The sequence below is a fragment of the Dryas octopetala genome, chromosome 1 (genome assembly GCF_963921425.1).
Source record: "Dryas octopetala chromosome 1, drDryOcto1.1, whole genome shotgun sequence".
NCBI classification, from domain to species: Eukaryota; Viridiplantae; Streptophyta; class Magnoliopsida; order Rosales; family Rosaceae; genus Dryas; species Dryas octopetala.
Window position 1 is genome coordinate 2,440,985 of NC_141366.1, and position 19,778 is coordinate 2,460,762.

Consider the following 19,778-nt stretch of genomic DNA (forward strand, 5'->3'; position numbering starts at 1 on the left):
GGTTAATATTCTTTGTAGACTTTTAAATATAACACACTTAATACCAATGAATGAGTTAATGTTGTGTTTACAAAAGAAAACTAAAATGGAGAAAGAAAAAGATATATTTGTTTGAATTGGTTTCGTTTCTAATTTTACAAGAATATTTAATGATGTGTGGAGTATAGACTAAGGAGGGGCAAAAGCGTCAAAAAGGGGTGTGGCAGATAGTGTGAATATAGTGTGTAGTAGTACAAAATATCAAGAGGTCAAACACGCTAATAATTTCAATTTCAATACGGTGGTCCATGCAGTGTTTTGACTCCTTAGTCCTTACTAATTAAGATTTCAAGATTTTTTTTGTTCTCTTGCTTCTCCATAGTTTCCGCATTTCCCACTCCCAGCTTTCGTTGCGACTTTCCAGGAGACGAAGCAGATGATGATTATTGGATGCCGCCCAAAGTGGGGCCCCTTCTCTGATTGGGTATCAGCCAATTTCCTGGAAGTTACCGTTGTGAACACATTACTTTACAGTTTACACAACGCTCACATACTGTCTTCCTTTGACGCTGTTTGCCATTCAAGACTCACGACCGTTGGAGCTGAGTCATAACGCAACGTCACCATCCTAAATTGCATTGGGTAATGACAGGGATGATATCATTATAATACATTTGTGGTATCAGATGATATGATGTGGCTTTTTAGCCACTTTTAATCTCTTCATCTCTCTCTTTAGTAAAAGTGGCTAAAAAGTCATATCATGTAATATCGGTACAATGACATGGTCCCTATAGCATTACCCAATTGCATATCGTCACTCCCTCTTATTATCTTTTTTTCCTTAATTTATTTTTGTATGGAATTTCTGTTTTTTTTTTTTTTTAATTTGGAGTGGGGGACGAACTTAGAACCACTTCAACATAGTCAAAAAAAAATATATATATATTACAAGACCATATGCTAGTTGGTATAGAATATATACTATGCTTATAGTTTAGTAACATTTATCTTCATTTTATTTGAAGCCGATCTCAAATTTAAATTTTTTATCACCCAAAAAAATCCTCTAATAATAAGCTTGTAAAAATCATACAGGTCCGATGAGCCAATCCAATATAATGATAAGGTTAGCTTGATTCTTTCTTAGTCAAGGTCGGTTTGACCCAGCGCTAGAGCTCAGGTTTAGAAAAGGATATTGCATTTTGAAAATTAGTAAGGAACATGGACAACTTTAACACGTTAAGAGTTCAAGTTTCCATGTTTATACATGGAAGTTTCGAAAATAACTTACAAGGATGATAGGGACATATTTGTGTTACAAAGAGGGAAGAAGGAGAGGAGAGAGAGAGAGAGAGAGAGAGAGAGAGAGAGAGAGGGGGGAGGATGGGAATGCAAGTTCCTCTCTGAAGTTTTACACTCCATCCATTGGACCTAAAATCACTTAAAATCTGGATCCAGCCCAACGGTCCACAACTGTCGGCTAAACCAGCCCAAGATCAGATCGGGCTTCAATTCCAGTACATTCTGAATGTAATTAGGCTTGTAGCTGATGAATGACATGTAAGCTGTAGTTTATGGTGTTATTGGTTAAATGGCTGCTCTTCTAGAGTTGCTCTCAATTTTCTTCTATTAATTTTTGTTCTGTTTCTCATGCTAATAATTGGGAGACTCACCGTGTAGTTTAGCTGTTCATAATCATTGTTCTCATAGTTGGTCTGGTGTGCCTCCTATTTAGTTGTAATTGGAACGTCATTTTACTCACCACCATTTTTATGAAAAATGTGACATTTGCATTCCAAAGAAATTTACCAAATCCAGATATGAAACCAATAGTTTGGTGAAATACATCCCTTTTGTAGCGCGTTTTTTTTTTTGTATTATGTTTACAATTTTATGTTTTATTTTTCAGAATGAACATTTTAAGTAAGCGGAACTTTTATTTAGATTCTTTAATTAATAATTTATTAAATAAAATTTTAATTAAAATCTAATAATATTATGATTATTTCATATTATATAATATTAGCCTATTAATTTTAATTTGTTAGTCGGCCATACTCTAAATAGATATGAAGTAAACTCGTATTTTATATACTTAAAAAATAAAAAAATAAAAACATATTTTTATGATAAGACAATGAAAAAATATATATATAAAATATTAAAAAGACTAAACTCTAATTTTTTTATTAAATAAGTAGAGCTGTGCCGTGAATTAATTAACATCTATATATATTTTGTGATTTATATTTATCTTAGTAATTTAATTTGTTCACTAATTTTGGCAATAGAGAAGCCAATTATTACTAAGCCTAGTAATGATTTTGCATCAGAAAAGAAGCTAAGGCTTGCTTGAGAGTTTCATGTTCCCAAAACTCGTAAATGGCATTTTTTTTTTGTTGAAAAACAAAGAATCCATAGCTAAAACCTTTCATCCGCATCTGGTTGATTTAGATAAAACATTTGAACTTGAAGAAAAAATAAACTGCATAAAATTGAAGGGGATTTAGTTCTCCGACGTCCAAATACCACACACAAAATACAGCATTAGATAGCGAGGAGAACATCTTTCTTGGCTTCACTTATAGCACACACAAAACCAGATCAAAGTGCATGCTGTTCAGAAAACGTGAAGCCCTATGAATCAATAAAAAGAAAATAAAAAACCCAACAACCCAGAGAAAAATGGCGAAATAAAAAAGAGAGACTGAAATTTACGAACTGGGTATTTGAAGAAATTATGAAATCAATATAGTTGCATCAATGTTCTCCATCTCCCACAGTAGCCAGTTGAGGGAGAGATTTAAGAAACACAACACGATCGATTTTGCTTCAAGGGAACGAGTCATTTGGGAATTGAATCGATCCACAATGACCAGATAGTGAAGCATAAATAATCATATAAACACCGCATCAAAACCCAACAAAACGCTTCGCTGAAAAAAACAATGGAGACATACAGGGAGAGAAGAAGAAGAAGATGGATTTGGGTGTGGATGTAAACGGCGCTCTCATGCTTAAATATATAGAGGACGAGGAGAGGGGAGGAGCGATCCGACGGTCCTTATTTTCTTATACATCCCCATGTGGATCAACGGTTCAGATTCTTTTCTCTCGAATACTACCCTAGTTTGAAGGATTTTACACTATTATCCTCGTGCTTGTACCACTCTAGCCGTTGCGCGTAAATGCTTATTAATTAGCAGATTATTAACCAAAATAATTTGGACGTTTAAATTTAAATTGGACTCTCCCAATATTTCACATTCCTTCTATGGAACTAATTCAGAATGTTTCACAAATTGTTTTCTCCTAAGTTGCCAATTAATCTTTTTTGGATTATTTTTCTCTCGAATAGGCTTTATTTATTCGAGAAGTCTCAAAAAGAAAAAAAAAAAAAAAAAACTTAGACCATGTCTTATTCGAACTCCGATTCATCTTCCTATGGCAGCAACTACAAGAATTTCAAGCAAATCACCCGCGAACGTGAGTCCCTCCCTTCCTTTCTTTCTCGCTCACTTTCATTTTAATTTACTTCAATTTGGCAAATTTGATAATTAGTAGTATTCAAAGATGACAATATCGGCAATAGTAGTAGATATAAGATCCATATTCAAATTTACAAACATATCTATATCGATGTTCATGCAATAGTAGTTGCATGGCCCTTTTGCTGACTTATTGCCTTGTAATTGACCCTGTTTTGGTTCTTTTATGTTTTAGGATTATTGGATGAAATGTTTGGGTCTTGCAAAACGGGTGACTCAAAAGCAACTTGGAAGGTATGATGGAGTAAAAAATTTCATACATCTTTTATTTTGTTAGGTTGTTGGCAGTGTAATTTTCATATGGTTAATTCTTGAATCTAGCTTGTATATGTTTGTCATTGTGTGTAGGTGCTTATTGTGAACGAACTTACTCTTAAGATAATTAATTACGCGTGCAAAATGTCTGATATTACAGAAAAAGGTGTTTCATGTAAGAATCAAAATTAAAGGACCTAAGTCCATGAAATATATATGCTTTAAATTATTTAATTTTGAGTACGTTGTTGATTTGATTATCACTTGCATTTTGCTACACATATATGCAGTGGTTGAGGTCATAAACAAGCCAAGACAGCCTTTTCCAGACACGGATGCCATATACTTCATCCAGCCTTCCCAAGAGAAGTAATTTATTAACTTATACTTTTTGAATTCGATCTTTGAATTGGGTTAATTTTATTTCACTGTTAACGTCAATGTAATGTAAAACAATTGTTTGGTTCACGTCCGGTTTGAGACCTAATATATAGTAGTACTGAATTATTCCGTAGTACATTATTAACCTAATTTGACTGGATTAACGATGATTAATTATTCAATGATTTTTTGTTCTCACACTAACATATGGTTCTGCTGGAATTTCCCCTAGTTGCCCTTTTTTAATTCCTTATTAACTTTTAACTTTTCTCTCTCTCTCTCTGGTTTTAATTTGCAGTGTTATGATGTTGTTGTCAGACATGTCTACAAGAGTAGGGGTGGGTTCGGATCGGTAACCGAACCGAAATCCTTAAATCGAAGACCGAACCGAACCCCTCCAGTAAGCCTCCATGGCAACCAAGACCGAGACCGGTAAGCCGATAAACCGATGTCCGGTCAACCGAAGAATTCGGTCGGCTCAGCTCGGTCATGGGCCTACATTGAACACATGTTGGGCCATGTTTTGAGCCACATTTTGGGCCATTTTTGGGCCTTGACTCCGTTCACTAATTTAGTATCATATATTAATATTATGGTTTAGGGTATTTTTAATTAGTTTATATATATGTATATATATATTAAAAAACATATAAATTAAAATTATAGGGGTTTATAAATTTATATATGTTTTATATAAATTATAGAAATGTATTATATAAAATTATAAATTATTTATTAGAAATGTATAAAAATGAATTATGTAAATGATTTGTTAAGTATATTCGGTTTGGTTTGGTTTACTGACGATTTAAGGATATGGGAACCGGGACCGAGTCCGAACCTCCCGGTTCGGTAGTCAAACCGAACTTCCTGTACAGTTTTATTTCAGTACGATTTTTTTCGATATCGGTTGGGCCGGTTTCGAGCTCGGCCTCGATTTTTCGGTCAACCCGACCTAGCCCTATACAAGAGCACCCTTATACGAGGACCCAAAAAGAAAAAGAACACCTTTATTCAAGAAGTATGTGCAGGAATATAGATATATGTAATATATATTTATTTATTAGTTATTTTCATTGTTCGAGTACTAGCTTGTTTGTGTGATTATTCTCTGTGAATTTGGTCATTTGTTTTATTAATAATATTTTTTTGGGTCAAAGGGCCTTCAAACATCTCATATATGAAATGAAGTCAGACATGCCAACTGACACGTCTGGAAGAGCACCCTTATACAAGAGGTACGTATTGTTGAGAGTAATGTGGAGTAATGTCCCACATCGGAAAACTAGAGCTTAGTATATGTGCTTATAAGTCTTGGGCCTCTCCACCCATTGCCAATTGGTTTTGGGTTGGATGCTCTAATTCTATCATGGTATCAGAGTTTGGTTATCCGCGTGTAAGGCCCAACAGTCACACGTGCTCCCACGTCACCTACAATTTGTTCACGTGTAAGGCTTAAAACCTCGCCACACGTGCGGGGGCGTGTTGAGAGTAATGTGGAGCAATGTCTCACATCGGAAAACTAGAGCTTAAGTATATATGCTTATAAGTCTTGGGCCTCTCCACCCATTGCCAATGGTTTTGGGTTGGATGCTCTAATTCTATCACGTATAACAATTATGTTGATTGTCCTAGCTACTTGTAATTGTGTGATTATAGTTCTCATATGAAATTAAGTCTGAATCGTCTGATTCATTCTTCTCTGTGAATTATTAGGGCATTTGTTTTCTTCAGCTCACTTTTTTCAAAAGAATTGGTTAGTCACATCAAGAATGATCCAACTGTGTTAACTCGGATAGCTGCATTGAAAGAGGTACTTTGTACTTGTTTTATTTTCTTTGTTGGAATTGTTTGAATATACATTGATAATTAATATAAATTTGCACAACTTAATTCATGTATCATTCACTAGGTAAATTCTAATTTGGAGAAATATATATGTGCAGATGAATTTGGAGTACTTCCCTATAGACAGGCGGGTATATATATGATATGTTTGTATCTATTTATATCGAGGTATTAAACCAAATGAAGAATAACAGAAAGGTCGAATTGGACACAATTTGTCTTTGTTTGCACTTGCAGGGTTTCGTTACGAACAACGAGAGTGCTTTAGAGGTAGTTTATGGGGATGATGATGAGGAGGGTTCACGACACCAATTAGGGGATGCATGCTTGAATGAGATAGGTGCTCGCATTGCCACAGTTTTTGTGAGGTACCAAGCAGACAAGTCAGTCGATGATGCCACCACTGCGACCAGTTTTCGCGACTTAATTTCTACAAAGCTGGCTGCTGGGGTGTGGGATTGTCTTCTGAAATACCAGAAAACAATCCCCAGCTTCCCTCAGACAGAAACATGCGACTTGCTCATCCTCGACAGATCTGTAGACCTCATTGCGCCAATCATACATGAATGGACATAGATGCCATGTGCCATGTCTGGCTTTAGGGGATCATGATGATCCTGTCTGGCTTCAGCTTCGCCATGCACATATTGCACATGTACGTATAATTCATTTTATATATATATATATATAATTACTTCTTTTCTTTTTAATTTTTTTTTAAAGGATCACAAATGAATGAGCTTAATTGTCAGGCTAGTGAAATGTTGCATGAGAAATCGGCCAACTTGATATCCAGTAAGGCGGCACTACCACTCTATGGTTCAAGGTACGTTGGTGTGTATCTATAAGTTTATTTTTGTATGTAAATTTCTTAATTTTTAAAGTTTTAAAGCATAATCAATTAAGCATGCCAATTTGACCTGTTATATATGTTGTATAGAGATCAGTATCTTCGAGGGACTTGCAAAAGATGGTTCAAGCATTGCCACAATATAGAGAACAAATCGACAAGCTCTCCCTTCATGTTGGGGTAATTGGTTAGGATTAATCTGATTTATAAAATTAATTCCAATAGTTAAGTTGACAATACTCAAAAATTTCAGTTAAATTTTGATTTATCGGTGATCCAGATGGCAGAGGAAGTTCACAGAAATATCAAGGAGCTTGGACTTGGGAAAATTGGGCAGCTGGAGCAGGATCTTATTTTTGGAGATGCGGGAGTGGAAGATGTCATCAAATATTTGAACAATACAAAAAATGTACATGTATGTGACAAATAAACCAGACTCCTTGTGATCAACTATTATATATATTTTTATGCATGCAGGACAGTAAAAGTCGTGAAAATAAGTTGAAGTTGCGGTTGCTGATGATTGTTGCAGCCATTGATCCTGAGATATTTGAAGGTGATGAGGGTCTCAATCTCATGGAGGTTTGTACTAATTAATAACTTTGTACCACTCAATCTCATGGATTGTAGCAATATTTGAGTTGATTGCATCTATTAGATGCTTGTTGACTACTTCTCAGAAGAAACGTGCAGCAAGGAAACAACTACATCCAAGTCCAACTGAGGAAGAAGAAGAAACATGGCAGCTTTCGCGCTTTCATCCCGTTATAGAGGTACGTAGCTAGCTACCTTAATTTTTCTTGGCTACATTGGAGGAGGGAATCGAATTTTGGAGTTATTCTAATTCCAACCCATTATCCCACAAAAAATCTTCCAAAATCTTGGGTTAAATATTTCAGGAAGTTATAGAAAAACTTAGCAAAGGTGAACTGTCAAAGGAAGAGTATCCATGCTTGAATTTGAATGATCCAAGTAGGAGCAGCAGTCCAGTTGGTCATTCAATCAAATCAAGACGGACACCAACATGGGCCGGGCAGAAGTCTGATGATGATGGGTCTTCAAGGAAGAAGATGGGCCAACGCATATTTGTAGTCATAGTAAGTGGAGCTACTAGATCAGAGCTTAGGGTTTGCCACAACACATAAATCCTCTGTTAGAATAATGTTATCAAGAGTATACAGCAGGACTAATATTGTCTGATACATCATTATCAAGTGAAATAAAAGCCCAAAACATGAGCAAATGGTGTTGAGAATGGGTTGGAGATGCACAATTGCTCTCACAATGTCAACATTTTCACAAGTCAAATCTAAATACTGAGTGTAATACATTCTGAAGCTGGCTAACTGCATACAAATCCTCACTCCATCCTATCACGACCTTCCAGGTCGATGCTTCCTCTAGGCCTCACCATAGATGCCTGAAATTATTATAGTAGAAGAAAAAGTTAAATTACAGTTTGATTTTTAAGTTCAACTATTGACAGTCCATAAACACAGATTTTAGAGCGCTTCTAAGAACATACAGCAAGAAGATACTGAAAATTTTGCATTGCTTCAGTGGGAAGAACATAGCAAACCAAAGCATAGCTCTCCCGAGAGTAGTTTTTTATTTTATTTTTTATAGTCCAAAATCCATCTCTTCTATCGAGATCCTAAAGGTTTATGGTATGATGCCCTATACAAATACTTGGGTATCTCTACTAACTCGAAAAGCACCTCTGAAAATTAGGCTAGTCCCCTTTTTGGAATGCCATAAGTGATTTCACCATCCACAGTTCTGTTTGTATGTTTCCTAATGGCCAAATAGAAAAAAGCATGTGAAGACCACAATTCCACAACAGTAAGTGAAGACCACAAAAATCTATCCAAATTGTTTGATGGGAAGTGATGTAAACCCTCCAACACGTTCGGATGTAGTTTATCCAAAGTGCTTTGAGTTTGTAGCACATGAAGCCTCTAAAGAAAAGAAAAGGACAACTGCAACACCTAATTCAAGCATTTTACAAACCACCCATCATGGAAGAGGGTCCAGTGGCTTCAATGAAGAAGGAATTTCAGTTATGTAATAAAAGATAAGAAGATTAGAGAGGAGGTATACCAACAAAATTCAACATTCGAACTAGCCTTAAGAACTTTAATGCCACAACTGATCTATTTTCCCAAAGGCAAGAAGGCTGGAACCAAGAACTGATTCTTTTCTAGATGACAGTCAAATTCCACATTATCAATTGTCCCATTGCTTAAACCCAAATCAGGTATCAGAGAGACGTTTCTTTCAGGAAATCCAAATACATCATAGCCAAGTATATGTTTATAAGTTCTAGTATAAAGAGAAAGATAAAATGCAACCACCTCATGCAATCCACCAAGAGAAAAAGGTTAGAATAATACCTCTTGCAAAACTCTATTACAGATCGTGACCCGTTGTAAAGAATGAACCACATCAACACAACGACCAAAGTATCTGTCAAGATTAAGGAACTCACAAGTGCAATATTATAACAGCACAGAGGAAGGGAGAGAACTCCCTACTAAATTTGATCAAGGATAGTGGGAGATGAAGTTGAAATCTTGAATGTTAATCATAACATTACATCCTCAACGTACATTTATACCACTATTCATTAAGATCACAAGATTACAAAATCATGATAACCAAAAATACAAACTTTTTATGTAGCTTATATATGACAACATTGTAGAAACTTCAAAATAAGAGGCATAGACAAGTATCAAGCATATTGGAGAAAAAGGGAAAAGCATAGGATACTGAAAAGATAACGCTCCCACCAATCCAACATATAGAGCCCAAAAGTGACATTGTAAAGATAGATCTTGCGTTGAACCCAATTCATGGCTCTACAACCTACAAACAATAAGCATAAGGTTGGTATCAGGTTAACATGTCTCTCAACAAATACAAGTTAACAAACCCATATATATATATATGAGTAAATCAACAAGAAAAGAAACACTTCATGCAATTTCCAGCAATAAAAGAAAATTTGGGTTACAAGAAAAGAAACACTTCAGGCAATTTCCAGCAAAATATAGTAGGAATGAGCTGAGTCGTTCACTGTATCAAAGGAAATTTAGGGGTAACAAATCCTTGTTTTATGTAATGATTTGCACATTATTTTTTTATTAACAAGCAACCAAACAGAAACAGATCAGTTATTTTATAAAGTCTCAACCTTTTTTCCCAAACCTTTCCCACCAACCAAACAGAGAGATAGAGAGAAACTAATTATTGCTCACCAGTTCAAACTAAGGGACGGCGGGCCGGGGCTAGCTCGGCGGCGGGTTCGGCGACAATGAACGGAGCCGGAGCGACAGTTAGAGAGAGAGGGGAGGTGGGGATGGAAGAGGACTTTTGATATGGGGCAAACGGTGTCGTTTATGATTAGCCCACCAGAAATCTAAACCTGGAAGTCTGGAACTGAGTAGGACAATTCCAGCAGTAGCGTCGTCCCCTTCGCTGACACGTTTTGGGTTTTACCCATATTAAAGCCCATCTATCAAAGTAGCCCAATTCTGACAAGTGGGCCCATATTAAAGCTCATCTGATTTTTCCCATTTCACTAGGCCCACTACTACTCATTTTCTACAAGTCAACAAAATCATGCTGCAGCTGCAAGTCTCCAACCAAATCATCCCATTGTGAACTTTTCAGGCCCATTAGGTTAAATTCCTACTAGGGTTCAATTTGTGGCAATTAGGGGCTTGCTTTTGGTCGTAATCATAATTGGGCAAAAAAGTGGCTTACTTTTTATGACCCAACAAAAAAGTGGCTTACTTTTGAACTGAGTTAGCTTGCCTTATTTACTATTTCCTTTGCCAAAGTTTTTAGTTTAGGGTTAAATATAAAAATGGTTCACGAATTTTGTTGTGATTTTTAATTTAGTTAATTAATTATAAAAAATGTCAATTTGGTCTACAAATTTTTCAAGTTGTATCAAAGCAGTACAAACGTTAACTTTCATAAAAAAATTTAAGCCAAAATGTGATGAATAGACTAAAATATCCCTGAAAATGCAGTCACATGTTGTGCACATGACTAGTTCAGTTAATTTTTTTTTTTTATGGAAGTTAATGTTTGTGTTGCTTTGGTACAATTTGAGAGATCAGTAATGCTACACTTACCACATTTTTATATCACAATTCCATACCATCTTACATGGCATTCATTCATTGGACACTAAAAATTAAAAAATAAAACCTAAAAAAGAAAAAGGAAATACCCTTCTAATAAAGTAATGACACATCAGATGGGATACAAATGTGGGAGAAAAAATATGGGACACCTAGCATTATTGTTTGAGAGATTCATGGGCCAAATTGACATTTTTTATAGTTAATAAACTAAATTGAGAATTATAATAAAATTTGTGCACTATTTTTGCATTTAACCCTTTAGTTTAAGTTAATTTTTGTCTGAATGTATGATTCATATTCACAATTTGACAGCTTAAACATTTATGTTGCTAAACTACCTAACAATAGGACACTAGCCATGGGATATGTTAGATTAATTTTATTTTGCCAAACAATCTTATATGTTATCTACCTAAAATATGGTTGAGTAACAAATTAAGTGATTCATTAAAAAAAAAAAAAAAGAACAACAAAAATATAAGTGACACCATGTTGTAATGAACAGTTTTAATTGATAATTTATTAACATAACGTGTCAAAAATTATAATAAGCTATCATGCTTTGCTTACTCTTGCTTATAATATACAATCCATCGGCCCATTTGTGAAAAATAAAAGAATCCCAACATGCAAATAATAACAATTAACGATAATAAACATTATCATCACCCTATTGTCATCACTTTTTTCATATTAGACAGGTGTTCCCTTTTCTTTGCTGTGGAATATTTCCATCGGAGCAAAACGCCAAACTATATCATGTCTCACGCTAAACTTAAAAAATTAACCAGATTAACAAAATCCTAAACCAGATCATTTATTCTTAATCAAGTGGTTGCTTTTACTTATAGAAATAGAAGCCAAACACAAAGAAGTGAAAAGCCCTTTTACTTGACTTTGATAATTTCCGCCTCTAAACAAAGGATACGATTTGTGTTGAACGAAATGAATTGTTGAAATTGGCGTTATTATCTTGCTTCAATTCCTATAATAATTGAATAATTTCATTAGTTATAAAATTCAACAAGAAAGATGTTTTGAAATTGAGTATATATTTATTTCTCAACTCTCATATAAAGTGAAACGTATAATATTGCATAGTTTATGTTAGTTTATTCTGAATACCATTAATTTGGAGGAGATCAGATATTGTGTAAGTGTAAAAAACTTGGACCGAAGCATGTTATTTGTTAGATAATATTGTTTAGTATGATCTAAAATGATATCAAAGTTTTGGTTAGAGAATGAGAGAATTCCAAGTGCCACGTCACTAATCGGTCATTAGACACGCAACCCAATCGTGTGCCGCACGCCATGGCAATTTGTGAGTAATATAATAAAGAGTAGAGTCAGGCCTAAGGCCTAGCTACGACTAGTAGAGTAGAGAGTAGAGACAGAAAATTTGGCTCCAATTATTTACGACTAGTCGTTTTGCATTCGCAAGCTTTAATTTTGATTGGAGCTTACCTACCAAACAAAAGTAATTAAATTATTGAATGGCACTGGTAGTCTGGCAGTGTCGCTTTGGACTGTAGAAGCCTAGAAGGTGATCAGCAACCGGTGGTTGCACTGTCAATCGTTTTCATTCAAAAGTATCGCAATAATACTTCACCAAATTAGGGTTTCATTTTTTATTGTTTCCCCTTCAAAGTGAGAGATAACTATTGATCCCAATTGTCAACTATTGCAGCGGATTCCTTACGCCACATATATCCATCTTCTACACGGATCATCGCATATCAATGGTATCATCAACTATTCACATTATTCAGTCTTATTAAACTATATATATGTCACAAAAGTTTCATACACGGCCCATAAATAAAGGCCAAAAGTTTGATAATAACTGCTACAGATTCAGAGTTATGGTGGACCATAAATGACTTATGGCTCTTAGCTTATAACACATTTATCAAACAATTTTGTCTCACATTTTAAAGAAAAAAATCAACAAAATTATAAATAATAATCTCAATTGACACCTTTAATATTATATGTGAATCCGCTAGTGGATGCACATTGAGCTTTTACTATATGAATTTGAGAATAAAATACACTTATCATTTGAATTATAAATCCCCACAATTTACTTTTATCCTCTCAAAAAAATAAAAGAAAGAAATAATCAATGTATTAGTGCTTACTTGAGAATGGGGGAGTTTTTTAATAGATTAACAAAGTCAATCATAAAGAATAATTCATACTCTTTCATGTACTAATTTCCACTCAAGGGCATTGTTTTTCTTTGGGTTAATGAATTAATAATTAAGAAGAACTGACTTCAAACTAATAAGAGAATCTGTATCTGTATTATCAAAACTCAGCATTGAATTGAATTTAAACATGTTCTTTGTAGTTAGGAGTACAATTAAGAAAACTAAATTATTTTTTTGTACTATAATTAAGCATGAAAATTGTGCAATTAAACATGCAGCTGCTAGTGATCAGCCAAGAATATCAGCATTCATTGGAACACGATTAACATGAGAGAGCACACAATATTTATTGTCATTATGTGCATTGCATATGTTACTCAAAGTTTCAAACCCTTTCATGAATATTCTTTGCTGTCTGCAATGTCTTATTATATAAAAGTATCCATTAAAGTACAATTAAGAAGATTATAGTCTTTCCTTATAAGCAAATCAGGGGAATCTTTTTGAAAATCAGAGCAACAAATCAAGGGAATCTTTAATTAGGTTAGAGAGGATTCCATTATCAAGTGTATCCCAACATATAACTACAAATTAAGAGTCCAAAACAAACCATGGCCACACACCAAAAAAAAAAAGTCCAAAACAAACCAATTAAGCTTTAGCAATTCTCGCCCATCAAAATTTTCTAACATTTTGAGTGAAAGATTTTGGCAATTCCAAGTTGGTCATTTGAAGCCAGAACTGAAAGGAGGCAGATGATGGTAGCAATTAATAATAATAAAACTATATATCTAAAGATTCTAAACCATAACATGAATCATGTCTTTAGTAGAGTTTTTTTTTTTTTTTTTTTTGTCAGATATCTTTAGTAGTTGCAATTCGCATTGCTGAGCAAATCTCTAAAACAAATAAATTTTACTTTTATTAGAAATATGAGCTGTGGACCTGTGGTATATAAATGTATATTATTCTGTTAAAGCAAAAATTTGATTTGAGAGCATTAATGAAAGACCAAAGTCCAGCTTTTTATTTTTTGGCCACTCAAAGTCCAGCTTTGAATGTCATGTAATTGACCCAAACTACCATCAATAATTACAAGTTTGCAGAAAGATAAGTATGAATAATTGACATGCACTTTTAACCTGAATTTAGCACACATGGACAGTCCTGATCACTTGTCCCATTTTCCCATCCTGCATATAACCCCACATAAAAGTACAACTGTACAAGCACTACTCGTCCACTCTTGCCCATAAATAATACAAAAATTATAAGCTACTCTGTTCTTCATGCTAAGCCCAGCTCAGCAAAGCAATAAGATAAATATGACATGTTTAATTATAACATTTTGGTCCTTAGCTCCCAATTATAAGTGCCATATGTCCTTTTGCTTTTTGTCTACAATCAAGAACAGGATAAGGCCTGTACCGTATTTAGCAGATGATGATGATCCTCTCCCATGCATTTATCTCATTCTTTTTGTTTTTATTTTTCTTTTCAATTTTTGCTCTCTTTATTTTGATGGTTATATATGTCTACTAAGAATGATCTTTATATCTTGTCATTATGTGATTCACGTGAATGATAAATTTTGACCAAAAAACAAAAAACGTGAATGATAAATTAAACCCATATCATATCTGGTGTCCATGCCTTTCATTGTTCTGTCATATATGTATAATGGGCCTTACCCACTCTCAACAGTTGATAATCCATGATAATTTTGAAATTTTTTATTAAAGAATAACCAAACTCAGTCAAAGTTCAAGTAAATGTCAAGACAAATAGAAAAATTGGGTTCACTGTTTTAACCACATACGATTAGGTGAAAAAAAAAACCCCATAAAAAAGAAAAAGAAAAAACAACAAAACCTAAGACCACGAAATGAAAAAGAAAAAAATAAAATCTAATGATCTAGATTTGGTGCGTTATCGATATTGTCATTGTGATCGTCATGTGCAATATATCTAATAGAATATATTAATTAAGATTACGTTAATAACAACGGATGATGATGATGTTAAATATTTTTAACAACAATAATAGTAACAATAACATCAACAATACGATATCAACAGACAACAGATCAGATCATATATATATAGGTATATTTTAATTCACCAAGAAGCATAATGCATTATCCCATGTGCAACCACCACTTCGTCTTATCCTTAGGTTTTGCGAATTATTGGTCGAGGACGAATATTTGCTAATTCCTAAAAAGAAAAAAATGGGATGGGGACCTGGGCTCGAATGCTCGATGACCATATATACCCATTACGGCATATTGGAATGACATAAGGAAGAGCAAGATTTATGGTAAACAAAATTTGAGAAAGTTAAAACTCATTATCAACCAAAACGCAAGCTCAAGTACAAATTACTACTAGCTAGAAAAAAAAAAAAAATATGTATATGATATTATTTCCGGATGGTTTTAAAACTTGGATTCACTGTTGGTCAATAGCAAAGTTTACTAGTTTAACTACTAAAATCTAAACGATAAATGAGTATTGATCAATCTGAAAGAAAACCTTTCTATATATATATATATAATATTCTAACTAAACATGGAGCACTTGACCATGTTACCAAAAGTCAGCGAGTCAGTGACAAACCGAAGCCGTTTGTGCAGAAGATAACTCTTTCGGACCCTCGAAAGCCAGAATATGCAAATATGCAATTGCAAGCAGATAGTGAAAGAGCCACCAATATCTGTCTGGTAATTTAAAATTAATTAGCTCATATAGGAAAGCTTATATGGCTTACCTATTATCCAAAAGCCATAATGAAATTGCTCCAAATATTAAGTAATCAACAAAAAGAGCCACTGCCCTTTCAATTTCATTTTATAATGAAGATAAAAACAATTCATTTTATAATCAAGATATAAACAAATTCATTTTATAGTTTTTTTTTTTTGGCAGCATAATTTGACACAACATGTGGGATATACGGATATACCTCTATTTATTTTGAGTTGATATTTAAAAGACTGTGTGCCCGAATATGCGTCTATAAACCCCTTTTAAGAAATTGGAAATTAAAGTTCCCAAAGAAAGGGACTTCTACAACTGTGCAATAGGTTATACGTCTTATCCATGCATATGCATGCTGTTCAAAGAAATATCTCATATTAAAAATGTGAGGTTTTGCAAAATGGCTTATAAATATTTAAGTTATTTTATTTATTGTCAATTGATTTTAGAATGAATGTCTAAATTTTTTTAAAGGAGGACTAACCCAAATTATGAAACGGCTCACATTTTCAACGTGAGATATTTCTCACAACAAATAGGACATGTCCCATGCCTAATTTATAAATTTTTTTTATTAAAAAAACCTATAAATTTCAGAGTTTGATCAAAGAAAACCACAATATTTGATATGTACAGTGTACAATTTATCAGAAGAATGCACGTAGATTGGACAAATATAATTGATTGAAAATCATGATACTGCGAATGTTTTTTTTTTTTTATTTCAGAAAAAAAAAACAGAAAATGAAGCAAAGACTTTATTAAATTAAAGTCAGTACGTGATCGTTCACAATTGACAAGCAAGTAGTCCACCACCAATATCCTACTAATTAATTACAATATAATGTGAGACTATGATTTGCTTGAACTAAATATCTAATAAGTATATTAATTCAGTCGTTATTGCAAAATGTAAAGCATTAAGCAAATTTAATTAAATATTATGGAGTTATGACTTAATTTGGAATTTTGTTTTTCTCTATATTTGTATTATCAAATGATATTGACGGATGGGGATTTGAACTCGACTACTCGAGAGATCAATTGGGTTAATTCGTTTCAAACCAATAATTCATACCTAATTGATGATATATATTGTATTGAATTATTGATTTGCCAATCTGCCTGTCATGTCTTAAGAATTGGTGCCAAATATTAGGTCAATATTTGGCTATTTTTACAAACTTGTACAAAGTGGGGCTAGTCTTTATTAACTATTAGTACCCAAATTGCTGCTTTATGTTATGTCAAGTTTTGGTCCCGCAAACTAACAACACCTGCATTGTTCACTCCTGACCTTGCCAAAAAAAAAAAAAATGATACATACATATAAGAACAAGATCATTCAAAATTGCTTGGCCAAAAAAAAAAAAGATCATTCAAAATTGGAAAAAAACAAACAAAAAGACCGTGGTAATGGGAAAGAAACACATGTAGTAGTATTGGCCAATAAAAAACCATGGTAATGGGAAAGAAACACATGTAGTAGTATTGGGGATTTTGTAATGTCCTCAAAATCATCCTACGAATTTATCTACCTTTACCATTATCTTCACCATTTGCCAACAAAAATTATCTTACAGTGAGAATTTTTATAGTGTTTGGATGCAGAAAAAAAACTTGAAATTTTAAAAAAAATCAGTATTTTACATGTAGAAAATTAAAAGTTCCGTCTTTGGCCCAATTAATAGAAAAATTCACAAATTACGAGGGAAATATTTGTGAAATTTATAGAGCTGAAATCTTGAGATTAAATTCCAACAAAATAGACGTCATTTTACAATTCTTATGCAAACAGGAATTCTCTTTTCCAAGTGGGAATAAATTTGGAAATTCTAACAAAACAAAATTACTCATAAAAACAAGCGGAAATTTTTTTTCCATCCCGCCCAAAAAACAATCGTAAGTACATAAGTGCTTCTCTACATCTCAAAGCAGCCTGGTTCCTACAAAAATAGAAGCAGAACAACAAAAACCCAACGAGATCAGTCACCATGGTGCTATGCTGAAGAGATTTTGCTGATTTGTTTCCTTTTTCACGTATGTTAATTTTATTTTACTACAAATACTCAATGGCGGATCGAGAAACCTTCTGCTATGGGGGCAAGATTAAGTGAGAAGGCCGCAGGCGCAGCCACGCAGCGGCAGTCGCCGAATTAGCCAGCAAGGCAGCAAGGGGCGTCGCGTCGTGAGGGAGAAGTAGCCAAGCATCCAAGCAGCCAAGCAGAGCAGGCGTCGGCGCAGGTAAAAGAGCAGACTTGGTTTCAGACTTTCAATTTCTGTCGTTCTGTCTTCTGTGTGGCTGGACTCAGACTTGGTTTAATTAGCTTGCCAAAACGACGTCGTTTTGGAAAGTTTAGAATTCAAAAAACAACATACGCATCTCACGTGACACTTGACACCTTCATCTTCCTCACCAATCTGTTCAGCTGTTCTTCATTTCTCTTTGCCATTTTCACAAACACTTGCTTCTCTTGCCCCTCTGCCTGCCACTGCTGCCAGTAACACCCCAATCTTCATGGGGTCAAAAATTTGTCTCAAGCCCAGCAATTCTGGGTTCATGGGGTCAATTGACCCCATTGACCCCATTGTAGATCCGCCCCTGCAAATACTCATGGGTTATTTCTCTCTGATTTATAATATGATTTGATGGTTAATCTATGAATTTTCTCTGGGTGAATTGAGACATGGGTCTATGAAAGATTGCAAATAAAATTTATAAGTAGAGGAACAATTATATATATATATATGTTAGCCCACAATCTAATCAAGACTTACGATGGTCGGTGACCATATATATATATATCGACATGGTTTTGTAAACATATATATAATATATATATATATGCTATGACATAGATATGTTCAGGGTCTGTGAACATATTAATCAATATGTGTGTGAATATATATACCCACCCATATTAATCAATATGGGTATATATATATATATATTATGACATGACATGAGTTTGTGAGTGTGTGTATATATATATATATATGTTTGTGTGTGTGTTACGACATGGATTTGACGACTTTTCCAGTTATAATGGCATGAAACAAGTTCATATTAATCAATATTAGCCGTGAAGCATCCCTAAGACTGGAAACTCTAGCTCCTACAATTATTTAAATTTTTTTTACCACTGCACTATTTAAATTTTTAAATAACATCCGTTACCTAAACAATAAAATTTGTAATTTTTGTAATTTTCTAAATTCTACATAGATATATCCAAATAATAAAAAATGCAATTGATGAAAATTTAATGATGGAGTTTTAAATTTCATCATTTATGAATTTATATGAAAACTATAATTACTTCATTCAAATACAGTGTTATAGAATAAAAAGAATTTAACACTTATTGGGGGTGCACCTATTATTAATCAGATAAGAGAATGCAAATCTTAGATGGTAAGGAAAGAGTAAATAAAAAAGGAAAATATTTGGGTCACCCCTTGGAGGTACCCCAAGGTCACCCCTTCCCCCAAAATAATAATTTTGGTAATGTCGGCACATGATCGGAACCGTTCACTTTTTAGATCATCTATTATAGATCATCTCTGTAAAAAATCAAATCAATCGGAAATCGTTTGGTTATATAACTATTGTCAATTAAGTAGAAAATTGATGGTTTTCAATTAAAGAGTGATTTTTTGACCAAACCGTTGATTTTTTCTATTTAATCAACAACAGTTATATAATCAAACGATTTCCGATTGAGTTGATTTTTTGCAGAGATAATCTATAATAGGTAATCTAAAAAGTGAACGGTTCCGATCATACGCCGGCATTACCGAAATTGTTATTTTTTGGGGGAGGGGTGACCTTGGGATACCC

The 19,778-nt window shown here is 33.9% G+C and overlaps 1 protein-coding gene, 1 non-coding gene and 1 pseudogene across 2 annotated transcripts; 1 reads left to right on the top strand and 2 right to left on the bottom strand.

The window, feature by feature from the left end:
- Window positions 1–2,484: 2,484 nt before the first annotated feature.
- Window positions 2,485–2,619, bottom strand: LOC147296354 (small nucleolar RNA snoR136). The gene has a single exon (XR_015120108.1). It is a non-coding gene; the product is annotated as a small nucleolar RNA snoR136 (small nucleolar RNA).
- A 776-nt stretch (window positions 2,620–3,395) lies between these two features.
- LOC147296355 (SNARE-interacting protein KEULE-like) lies at window positions 3,396–8,009 on the top strand (annotated as a pseudogene).
- LOC147296356 (uncharacterized) lies at window positions 7,993–10,317 on the bottom strand. The gene is made up of 4 exons (XM_086241424.1): window positions 10,125–10,317; window positions 9,637–9,732; window positions 9,258–9,330; window positions 7,993–8,284 (listed from the first exon to the last, which is right to left on the bottom strand). The coding sequence occupies exons 2-4, from the start codon at window positions 9,719–9,721 to the stop codon at window positions 8,272–8,274; spliced, it is 171 nt and encodes a 56-aa protein (XP_086097550.1). The 5' UTR covers window positions 9,722–9,732; window positions 10,125–10,317; the 3' UTR covers window positions 7,993–8,271.
- Window positions 10,318–19,778: the final 9,461 nt, after the last annotated feature.